This window comes from Phodopus roborovskii, unplaced genomic scaffold, assembly GCF_943737965.1.
Source record: "Phodopus roborovskii unplaced genomic scaffold, PHOROB, whole genome shotgun sequence".
Taxonomy (NCBI): Eukaryota; Metazoa; Chordata; class Mammalia; order Rodentia; family Cricetidae; genus Phodopus; species Phodopus roborovskii.
In genome coordinates this window covers 105,858-116,945 of record NW_026125432.1, presented here as the reverse complement: position 1 = coordinate 116,945, position 11,088 = coordinate 105,858, and the positions used below count along the sequence as shown (strand labels likewise).

At 46.7% G+C, this 11,088-nt stretch overlaps 1 protein-coding gene across 1 annotated transcript; it reads left to right on the top strand.

Annotated features, from left to right (window-relative positions):
* The first annotated feature begins 381 nt into the window (after nt 1-381).
* On the top strand, nt 382-10,232 carry LOC127215311 (laforin-like). Its single transcript, XM_051175682.1, has 2 exons — nt 382-556; nt 9,933-10,232. Exons 1-2 carry the CDS (start codon nt 406-408, stop codon nt 10,133-10,135), a joined length of 354 nt encoding a protein of 117 aa, XP_051031639.1. The 5' UTR covers nt 382-405; the 3' UTR covers nt 10,136-10,232.
* Nucleotides 10,233-11,088: the final 856 nt, after the last annotated feature.

Genomic DNA, 11,088 nt, shown 5'->3' with positions numbered 1-11,088 from the left:
TTTTCACATTTAATTTTGGAAGTGTTTGAAATGAATTGATGGATTTTGTTCATCATCCACACAGTGAGCACAACGTGGGGAGTTTATTTCATTACGTTGCTGGATTTAGTTCCTAATGTCCAGTTCCTGGTGTGCATATTGATTCATGATGTGTTGTCCTAAAACAGTAATACTGGTGCATTTAAAAAAATAGTATTGTTTCTTATATCCTTAAAAATCTAGATTGGAAGATTAATTGTATACGTTGTATACAGATACTGAGAACTCAGGTTAGAGCAGTAGTCATTGTTGATCCCATTTGTTTTTTTTTCCAGAATTCTACCAAATATCTGGCTGGGTAGCTGCCCTCGTCAACTAGAACATGTCACTATCAAACTGAAGCATGAATTGGGAATAACAGCTGTCATGAATTTCCAGACTGAATGGGATATCATCCAGAATTCTTCAGGCTGTAACCGCTACCCCGAACCCATGACTCCAGACACCATGATGAAGCTGTACAAGGAAGAAGGCTTGGCCTACATCTGGATGCCCACACCAGACATGAGCACTGAAGGTAAGGGCCAGACAGGGATGAGGGCTTGGCCTACATCTGGATGCCCACACCAGACATGAGCACTGAAGGTAAGGGCCAGACAGGGATGAAGGCTTGGCCTACATCTGGATGCCCACACCAGACATGAGCACTGAAGGTAAGGGCCAGACAGGGAGGAGGGCTTGGCCTACATCTGGATGCCCACAGCAGACATGAGCACTGAAGGTAAGGGCCAGACAGGGATGAGGGCTTGGTCTACATCTGGTGCCCACACCTGGCACACGCTGAGCACTGAAGTAAGGGTCAGAAGCACGCACTCTGGTTCTTTGCTGAACTTTGTCATAGACAGCTTATTGTCTGTGTTTCAGTTGTCTATAATTGAATGTCTTAGATATTAATTATAAAATTGTAATTAACATAGGGATTTAGATTTAATGTCTTTAGGTATTTAATAGGATTCTGTTACGTGGCTTCTTTAAATTTTATACTATGTATACTAAATATGTATTTTATAACATAGACATATATAGTATATATTGTGTATCTACTGTGTGTGCGCCTTATGTTCGTGTCTGGGAGCATGGATTGTAGAGTCCCTGAGGGATGGCAAGTGTTAATGGAATGGACAAAAACAGGCATTTAAAAGCACAATGACTAAGTTTTAAAGAGTCACAGACATTTTGCAGAGCGTGTGTAGATAGTCTAGAAATGCCTTTGAGGAAGTGTCTGAGCTCTGAGTGGAGAAAGGGCGAGGTGGGGAGAGAAGGAAGAAGGAACAGCTTAGAAGAACCCGTATGTCAGGAGAGGAGGCGGCGTGTTGTAGGAGCTGAAAGGCCAGTGTGGATCAAGAGGATGCAAAAGCGCTGCCCGCATCGGGGCTGCAGTGAGAGCGGCCCTGTAAGAGCAAAGCTAGGGCAGAGAAGCCGGGAAGTGCCACGGCTGGCTCTTTCTGTTTTGAGGTTTCCATCAAGAGTGCACTTCACTGCAGCGTGGACAGCCGGGGCTGGGGATCTAGTGGTGTGGGTGCAGTAAGATGGTGAGACTGTGAGAAATGAGGCTGTGGAGAGCATGGCAGGGAGTCAGTCTTGACTGGAGAGCGGGCTTCATGGACCGGTTACCGTGGGTGGGGAAGCAGAGACAGTAAGTCACGGTTGAGACAGAAGATGCAGTAACGCAAGCTCAGAATCAGTTACAGTGTGTGTGTGGGGGGGAGTGGGCAGTGAATGGTGGGCTGCGCTCTGGGTCTGGGGCTTGTGGCTTCCTTCTCAAGAGGGCAGATAGGCAACCTACGTGAATCCCATGGCTTGGACAGGGAGTTGTGAGATGTGGGTAGAGGGAGCTCAATGTGAGTGCAATAAAGAATGTAGACGAAGGCACAGGGGTTTGGAGTTCTAGAAGAGCCCTTTATAGATAGGGTAGACAGCTGCTGAGAAGTAGGGGTAAGAGAGCCGCATCTGGACGACAGGATTAACAATGTGTCAGCAGAGGGCAGCAGAGAGCTGTAGAGTGTTGGGGAGTTACGTGATTTCAAAGAATGGCAGTGAACTCCAAGCCAAGAAGCCAGCAAATGTCTCTCCCCTTCTGCTCTCTCTCGTAGAGGTCTAGTGTGAATCCTGCCCGCTCCTGATTGTGCCTTAACGCATCAAGTTCTCAGAAGGTCCTAGGTAAACGTTACAGTCACCTTCATTTTGGAGAGGAAGAGATAAGCACAGAAAGGGTGTGTGGTGGCACCAGGTCGTCAGTCTGGAAGGAGTCTCAGCCCAGATTTTGAGGGTGCTGGTCAGACCCACAGCAGTGCTCCCCAAGCCAGGCTGCAAAGCAGCAACTACGTGTTTCTTTGTAGAGCTCAGACAGAGTCTACGGACCGACATAATTTCAGTTCCTTGTGTTCATGGTTAGCTACAGGTATGCAAAGCTGTTAAAAATAACGGGGGGGGGGCGTAGCTTATCAATCACCCCCACAACCAGTGGGCTGTAAGCAGAACACTTTGAGGACCGCGGGAACCTGTGTCACTGGCCGCCTTTGGCACTTCAGATACCTCAGGTGACCTTCCTGGCCTGACAGGGCCCTCTGCAGATTTGAGCTGTTCCATCATGGAGGAAGGAACAGTATTATTTATGTTCCTTGAGGTAGGGGGAGATATCAGCACTCCGGTTATTCCTCTTAGCTATCTGATCATATGACTCTTAGCTTAAAGAGCCCCGCCTTTTCTCCAGGCTAAACGGAAACAGAATCCCATCAGCTAACAGAGGGTTGGGTTTGCTTTGCACAGATGGTCTCTGGTTTTAAAACAGCCACAGACTTGTTAGGACATTTGTAGCCCACACAGAGACTTTGATTTGGCTTCTGTGGTTCTAATTTCACAGCACTGTTGCCCATCAGTGTAAATATGAGGGAAGCGGGCGGGGGAACAGTCGAGCTATTAATTCTAACTGCTACTCACCCCACTGCAGAATCCATGCTCTGCTAAATGAAGGCTCTGCTGGCAAATAGGCAGTTTGTTCAGTAGCGTGGGGTCCCTTTATCCACCGGGAACCATTGTGGTTGTACTCCAAGCATTGGAGGGAGGGAGGGGTGTCACTGGGTCACCAGGTGAGTGCATCTAAGGTCCACGTCCTCTGTAGAGCTAGCAGAGCAACTGGATGAGAGCAAAGAAGCACCCCTCCTGGATCCCCGCCTGCAGCAGGACAGACAGACTGACAGACAGGGCAGCGGGACAGACTGGCACTGCATAAAGGACTTGGAGAAGTGACCAAGGAGTTAGCTATTCCTGACTGTGACCGTCTACCAACCGATTAATCTACGTAGCTGACAGTTATATAATAAATGTAGGTGAACCCACCTGGGTATTTTTAGAAGTCCCGGGGAGGGGTGGGATCTGTCTGGGAGTGTTTTGAGCTGCTGCGCAGTGCTGACAGGTTAAGTCTGCAAAGGAGAGAGAGAGTCGGTTAGACGCAGCTGTCACAGGCCTTCTGCAATCAGTTGTCCTGTTGACCCTCCTCCCTGTTTTGCATTTTATCATATATGGCGTAGTAGACAACCTTCCTTTCCTTTAGTCTTTTGTTTTGCCTCTTTCACCTGGGAAATGAAAAATCTCCAAATTCCAGCAGCTACCTCAGTGAAATGAACGTCGTTTGCTCATTAGGACTTCCTTCTCAGGGGAAGTCAGACGCGCGGTTGACCTCTGTGCCAATAACGCGCTCTTCCCTTCCCGTTGAGCTCTAAGGGTCCCGGTGTTGCTTTGTCCACACCGCCTCGGTTGGTCGTCCTCTCAGCAGGCTGAATCCATCTCAGTCTTTATGCAAAGCACACTGACCATGGCACCGGAAGCTCAGCAAGGTGGAGCTTTGTAGGCATTGAGTAGCTTGGAATGTCGGCAGGTTAATTTTAGCACTGGACACCTAAGGGTGGGAATCTCTACTAACTAGATTTTAATTGTTAGTATCCAGGCATCTGTACCGGCCTGCCCTTGGGGTTCTCACAGGATACGCCCTCAGCTGCAGCCACTAAGAGCACCACCTGTGCACATTCACTACGTTTTCTTTTAAAGGGCCCTGCCCACCTCCCATCCTCCCCTCTTCCTTTCTCTCCCTCTTCCCCTCTCTCCCCCTCTTTCCTCTCTCCTGCGGCTCCCATCCCCGGAGGCTGGTCTCTCCCTTTCCCTTTCTATGATCCCTTTCCCTAATCAAAAACCCCTCAGCCTGAATCCCATTGCATGGCATCTTTCTCTCATGCACCGTTTTTCTTAAGTTACAACAACAATAGTTGATTAGACACAATTTTTTTAAAAAATTATTTTATTAATTTTCTGAGAATTTCATAAAATATATTTTGACCAATGACTCCTCCCTGCAATTCCTTCCAGATCTACTCCCACACCTTCACCTTCGTATACCCTTCCCACATCGTGTTCTCTGTTTGTTTGCTTTGTATATAACTGTGGGGTCTGCTTTGTGCTGACCATATGATGTGGGGCCATCCTCTGCAGCATGGCCAGCCTACAGGAGACACACTCGTGAAGAAAACTGACTCTCTTTGCCTAGAAGCTATCAAGGGCCCATAGCTCCTCAGATTGGAGTTCTTTAACATTCTACAAAGGATGTTACAGATAAGATGACCCTCATCTGTATTCTTATATGTTTCCCCCGGGCTAAGAAAGGAAAAATTTTCAAGCATGCTGTGGATTTCTTTCTTGATCAACCTTAGACAAAGCAAAGCATCCCTTTCGGGGCCTTTGGCCTCCCTTATTTAAGGTCCTAAAGTACCAGGTGCTAAAAACCTATTTGTTTTTTGTAACCTAGGCTTGTTTAATATCTACTCCCCTTTCGGGAAGTTTCTAGTCATCCCAGACTTCAATCAGCCCTATAGCAGGTTTTGAACACAGGGTAGAACAGAGCAGTCAACTGTGTCTCAGATCAAACAAATGGTATTGCTTCATCGTTGTTCTTTGTTCACTTTTGATTGAGGTATTTAATGATTGTTGAGTGAGCATCTACTTACACCCAATGCTTGTTTTAAATTCCAAGGCGAGAAACGTAGATGCTGGAGTGTTTTGATTGACCTACCATTTTTTTTTTTCAATTTAGTTAGCAACATTGAAAATCTGGAATATTTTTCATAAAAAATAGTCTGGGAGCAGGGGTGATTGCTCCGTGGTTAAAAGCAGTAGTTGTTCCTGCAGAAGACTCAGGTTTGGTTCCCAGAACCCACGTAGTAGCCCACAACAGCCTGTAACTCCAGTTTCCGGGCATCTGACATCATCTTCTGGCTTCCACTGGTATAAGGTATGGTGGGGCACATGTATATTCCTGGAGGCAAACACTCATACACATAAGTTAACAAGTAACCCTTTAGGAAAAGAATCTGATTATTTTTACCTTACTGTTTTAAGGCTGAAAGCTTTTTATCAAATTAAGTTCCACGTGAAACATGTGTTTGCGTGCGTGTGCACGCACACACACGCACGCACACACACGCACACACACACATGAAATGTGACTTTGTATGTTCTGGTTGATACTGTCTCTCTTGTACAGTGAAGACCCTCTTTTCATTCTTGGTGACTCTGGCTCTGCCCTGGGGCCCTTGGATGCAGACTTCTTAGACTGCTGGGAAGACACTGAAGTCACACAGGGACTTTGAGAATCCAGACTGAGATGAGAGACAGAAAATGTCAGCAACCGGGTGGATTAGGAGGGAACACAGCACAGGGGTCGAGGCCAGAGGCTTCGGGGTCAGAGTGCTGCCCTTGAGTGGCCACTTGAGGATTCCGTTGGGACAAATCTCTGCCTTGGCTCCTTCATGTAAATATTGAAGGTGACAGAAAGCACTTGTTATAGGATATTCTCAGATGTGCAAGACTCTATCCCTAACTCCTAAGCTGAGAACTTGTTTATTGAAATTAAGTTGTTTTCATCCAATACATTTCATTATGGGCTCCCCTTCCTCCACTTCTAAATCTTCCCCACCCACCCTAATCCACACCTTTCTTTCTTTCTCTTATTTAGAAAACAAACAGGCATCTAAAAAAAAAAAAAGGTATAATATAAAAACAACCAGAAAAGGACAAAACAAACAAATAGAAAAAGAGGAGCCAGAAAAAGCACTAGAAACAGAAACACACACGTTAGCACCCAGAGAGAACCCATAAATAAGACAAAACCAGAAATTGTAATATATAAACAAAAGATGTATAATGTTAAAAAAAAAAGTTCACTCTAATCATCATCATCACACACATCCTTTCTAAATGCCACTAAGTTAAGGTCTGTTCTTATACATGGTTGTGGTTGTGTACCCAATGGACTCTATTGTATAAAATGAATTTTTCCCTTGGAAGCAGTTATCAATTGGAGATTGCTTTTGAGCCAGGATTGAGGCATGTGTCCACACTTCCTCTCAGCACTGGAACCGTGTTTAGGGTAGAGCTGCAGAGGCCCCAATGCCACAGTCTCTGAGAGCTCATGTTCAGTTCTGTTGAGTCTAGTAGATGTTGTTTCTTTGGTGTTTTCTACTTCCCCTGACTCTCAGACTCCTTCGATCTCCTTTGCCACGGAGTTCCTTTAGCCCCCAAGGGAGGGATAGGTGGAGACATCCTACTTTGGACTGAATGTTCCAAGGTCTCTCATTCTGTGCACGTTGTACAGTTATGGGTCTCAGCATTTGTTCCCATCTACTGAAGAAGGAAGCTTCTAGACAGTTATTGGTTACTGTCACAAATTTTTGTGCCACTCCTGGACCAGCATATCTTGTAGGCAGGACACCATTGTAGACCCCAGGGTTTGTAGCTGGGTTGGAGTTCACCTTTCTACTCTGGTAGCATGAAGAGTTCCTTCTGTACAATGAACTTTAAACTGGTCTGTAGGTGTGAAGGCTCTAGGTAGGCACCACCTTGACTTCTGTGTATTCAGTGAGTTGTATAGGTGTTGTCTTAATCAATAGGGCCTTACCAGCAGTTTGTGGAGAGTAACGGATAGTCTTGGCAATAGATTGGGTTGTTTGTGGGGTTCAGTGGAGCCCCTTTGGCGAGCAACACAATTATATGTAACCCATTCCTGGCATCGGCAGTTCATTTGCTGGTGTGTAACGTCTAGTTGCAGCTTTATTTGATAATTCCACTTAGATTTCCCTCAAATAATTTAAGAAGCTTCTACTGCAGTGTCTGTTTCCAAATTACCTCTCAAATGGCCCTTAGGTTTATGTCTCCCTCCCCGAATTCCTCCTTTATTCCCTCCTTTTCGTCCCTCCCCCCTTGTTTGTTCTTCCTATTCTAATCCCCTTCCCATCCATCCTTTCCCAGGGGGATCCTCCTCCTCCCCCTAACCCCTTCCTCTATACCTGACCGCTGTGGTTATACAGACTGTAGCCTGTTTATCAAAGACATAAGAGCTAACATCCACATGTAAGACAATACACATGATATTTGTCTTTTTTGGGTCTAGGTTACCTCACTCAGGATGATTTTTGTCTGACAGTGAATTTCATGCTTTGTTCTTTTTAACAGATGGGTAATGTGTCATTGTGTAAATGTGCCACATTTTTTTTTTTAATCTACTTATTCACTGGCCGACATCTAGGCTGTTTCCAGTGTCTGGGTATAGCGAGTAGAACAGCAATAAACACAACTGAGCAAATGCCTGTCTTGTAGGATGTAGAGACCTTTGGGTATGTGTCCAGTCATGGTGTCGCCATATCCTAAGGTAGATCTATTCCCAGCTCTCTGCGGAACCACCACACCGATTTCCATAGTGGCTGTGAAGTGTCCTTGTCTCTTGAATGACCTTTCTGCAGATGGAAAGGAAAGGTGAAGCGTATCACGTTACCTAGGCTGTTGGAGCAGAGCTGTCCTTGGAGAACATCTGCAGACTCAGTCTGGACTGGTTCTGTGAGCCCCGAGCTCTTACTGCAAACAGCCCCTCTGGTCTATGAATAGACTGGACATTTGATTCTAAAATTATATTTAAGATATTCCTGTGTAATTCCTGCCATGGAATTAAATATGAGGAATTTTTCCAGGGATACTAGTGGTGGCAGAACAGAAAGAACATGATTCCTAGGATTATCAGGGGGGATTCTTTTCATGCCAGAAACTACTCACAGACTTCACTGCGATGGAGCAGGTGAGATCCTTCTTAGCATAGCCAGTGCAACACACCCTGGATGTTTGCCGCCTCTGACCGCTTGAGACAAATGGTGGATCCAGCACTTAGTCCTGTTACTGAGATTGCCAGGAGGAACCCACTGGCCCATGTGATGCTCTGGATATGGGGCTCCAGGAGGAGCCAGGCTACCCAGCTGAAGCCAGGAGTGCAGATTGAGTGAAGTTAACACGTGTGCCTCTGTGGGTATAGTGGAAGCTGGTGTGTGTAGATGCTACCAGGGACTGGTGGAGAGAGAGAGAGAGAGAGAGAGAGAGAGAGAGAGAGAGAGAGAGAGAGAGAGAGAGAGAGAGAGGAGGACAGAAGAGAGAGGGGAGAGAGAGAGAGAGAGAGAGAGAGAGAGAGGAGAGAGACATAGAGAGATGGACACACACACACACACACACACTCAGACACACCGAGAGAAAGGCAATCTGTCAGTTTGAGAGGGTGTCCTGTGTGCATTTCCATGACCACATTCAAAGACTGGGCTGTCATCATGGCTTTGTTGCAGGTTGTTTCTCTCTCAGAGCATGACAAGCTTGAAGTGAGGTAGGTGACTGAGGGGACCTTGGAGCCATGATGAGCTTCTGTGAAAACTCTACCTTCCCCATTCCAAGGCACTTGAGGGTATTAGTGCTTCTAAGAAAAATATGTCAGGAGTGAAAGCTGCAGGGGAAGATTCTAGACTTCAGTGAAGATCCACGGGTGAGGGAGGGGCTGCTAATCTCTTCAGTCATCCAACAGGAAACACAATATGGACACTAGATAGGTGGTCTCTGTAGTCCCTGGAGATCCTCCTGGGGCCGTCGGGTCCCCCTCCATCATTTACAGAGAAACTGGGGAATGCCAAGTTGTAAGAGCAAAGGTGAAACCCAGTAGTTCTGAGTAACCATACTCTTTCATTTGTCATGATGCTGTCCACCAAAATACTAGACAGATAAACAGGAGTCTCACTCAATATCTATAGAGAGAATGTGTGAGCAGAAAGAATGGTCATCTCAGAGCTCAGAGGCTGCTTGGTTATTAAGCCCCTGCCCGACAGGATGCAGGAGCAGCTGGGGCTCAGCCAGATCCAGTGTACTTCTCAGGATGGGGAGAGATTGATCATCAGAATGGCAGCCAGAGGACAGTAACAACTGTGGCTACAGCTTTCCAATAATAAAGAGGTCAAATCCCGGTCAGTATTCCCTGGATTGTGGTGGCATAAATGACTGGTCACCACACATGAATTACTTGAATGAAAACCAGCGTATTCAATTCTGTCTCAAACTGCATCTGCCAATCAATGAGTGTGTTTGAGTCGTAAACCAGTGTGGACTAATCGTGTGCTTTTTGTCTGCCTGGAAGAACGGGTAGCGAGACTGAGAGGGACAGGATTTATCAGGCTTTCTTTCAAACCTTCTAAAGCCACCGCCCAATCTCTGCAAACACTTCTAAAAAGATGCTAAAATCCTTTCCTCAGTCCCCCACCTTCCCCAAAACATGACTTAGTTAACTTCGTGGAGAGATTTGCATCAAGGTCGAAGTTGCTCAAAAAGCAGCTGGAATAGTTAGGTTCAGAATGGACCGTTTGCCTCTGGGATGCTCTCTCCACCTTGGTATTCTCAGGTATTAAATGCGTTTCACATGTGTAAAACAGTAAATGTAGCAAACTGCCAGACCCCGTCCCCGCGAGCTCAGGGTTCTGCGCTGCCGGGATTTCTAGCGGCGACAGCAGTTTCTCTAGTGGCTCATGTGCTGTGCTTTCTCCGTCCAGGCCGAGTGCAGATGCTGCCACAGGCTGTGTGCCTCCTGCACGCCCTGCTGGAGAACGGACACACTGTGTACGTCCACTGCAACGCTGGGGTGGGCCGCTCCACCGCTGCCGTGTGTGGCTGGCTCCACTACGTGATTGGCTGGAGCCTGCGGAAGGTGCAGTACTTCATCATGGCCAAGAGGCCCTGCGGTCTACATCGATGAAGAAGCCCTGGCCCAGGCGCAGGAAGACTTCTTTCACAAGTTTGGGAAGGTTCACTCTTCCATATGCAGCTTATAGGTGGCCAATCTGCCTCTCCTTCGAGTTAGTGGAAGAGCTACAGACGAAGACCCCATCGGAACTGAGGGGGGCTGTAGCCCACAGGTCACCCGGGGATACCCTCTATAACGGCTTGGTAGGGATTATCTTTGAAATATGTTACAAAGGAAACTGCATGGCACATAAGAAAAAATGCGAAGTCAGCTGGGCAGTGCAATGTAGGCTTGCGGTTGCTATGGCCGTAAGCAGGGGTTGTTATGGATTTATGATGCTTTAGCATGCAGAAGACAAGAGCGTGGCTATGTGGATTTTATCATTACTGTGAGTGTGACACACACACACACACACACACACACACACACATGTGCACGTACAAAATACAGGCATCTTTTCTAGTGAACCGAAATTCTAGTCATTTGCCAGTGGAAGGGATAAATATATAACCCTGAATTCAATGCATAAAGACCATGCATGGGCATAGACCACTGGCTTTCTGTAATTTTCTTCATCCTGTCTCATAGTTGTTACCATCTCTGAGATACACCCTCCTTATTGTCCTGCCCTCCCCACGTGACAGTAGGAGTGGTTAGCCCTGGTTTTTTCTTGTCTTTTACTAGTCATTTCCCCCCTCAAGACAGAGTTCATATACTCAATTTAGCATACTCCCTTTCTGCCTCATCTGCCAAGAACCGGGATTGTAGGTGTGCGTTCCCTCATGCGGCACCACCGTTTCCCAGTGGAGGTTTATTGAGCGGAGCTGGCTGGCCCAAGTCTCGTGGAAAGTAGGAACAAGGTGAAGTCTGTAATTCAATCTGTTTGGCTCACTGCTGCTTTCCTTATAATTAATTGGCCAGCCGACTGTCATGGATGCAGCTTGGCCTCTGTCAGGGTAAAGTTG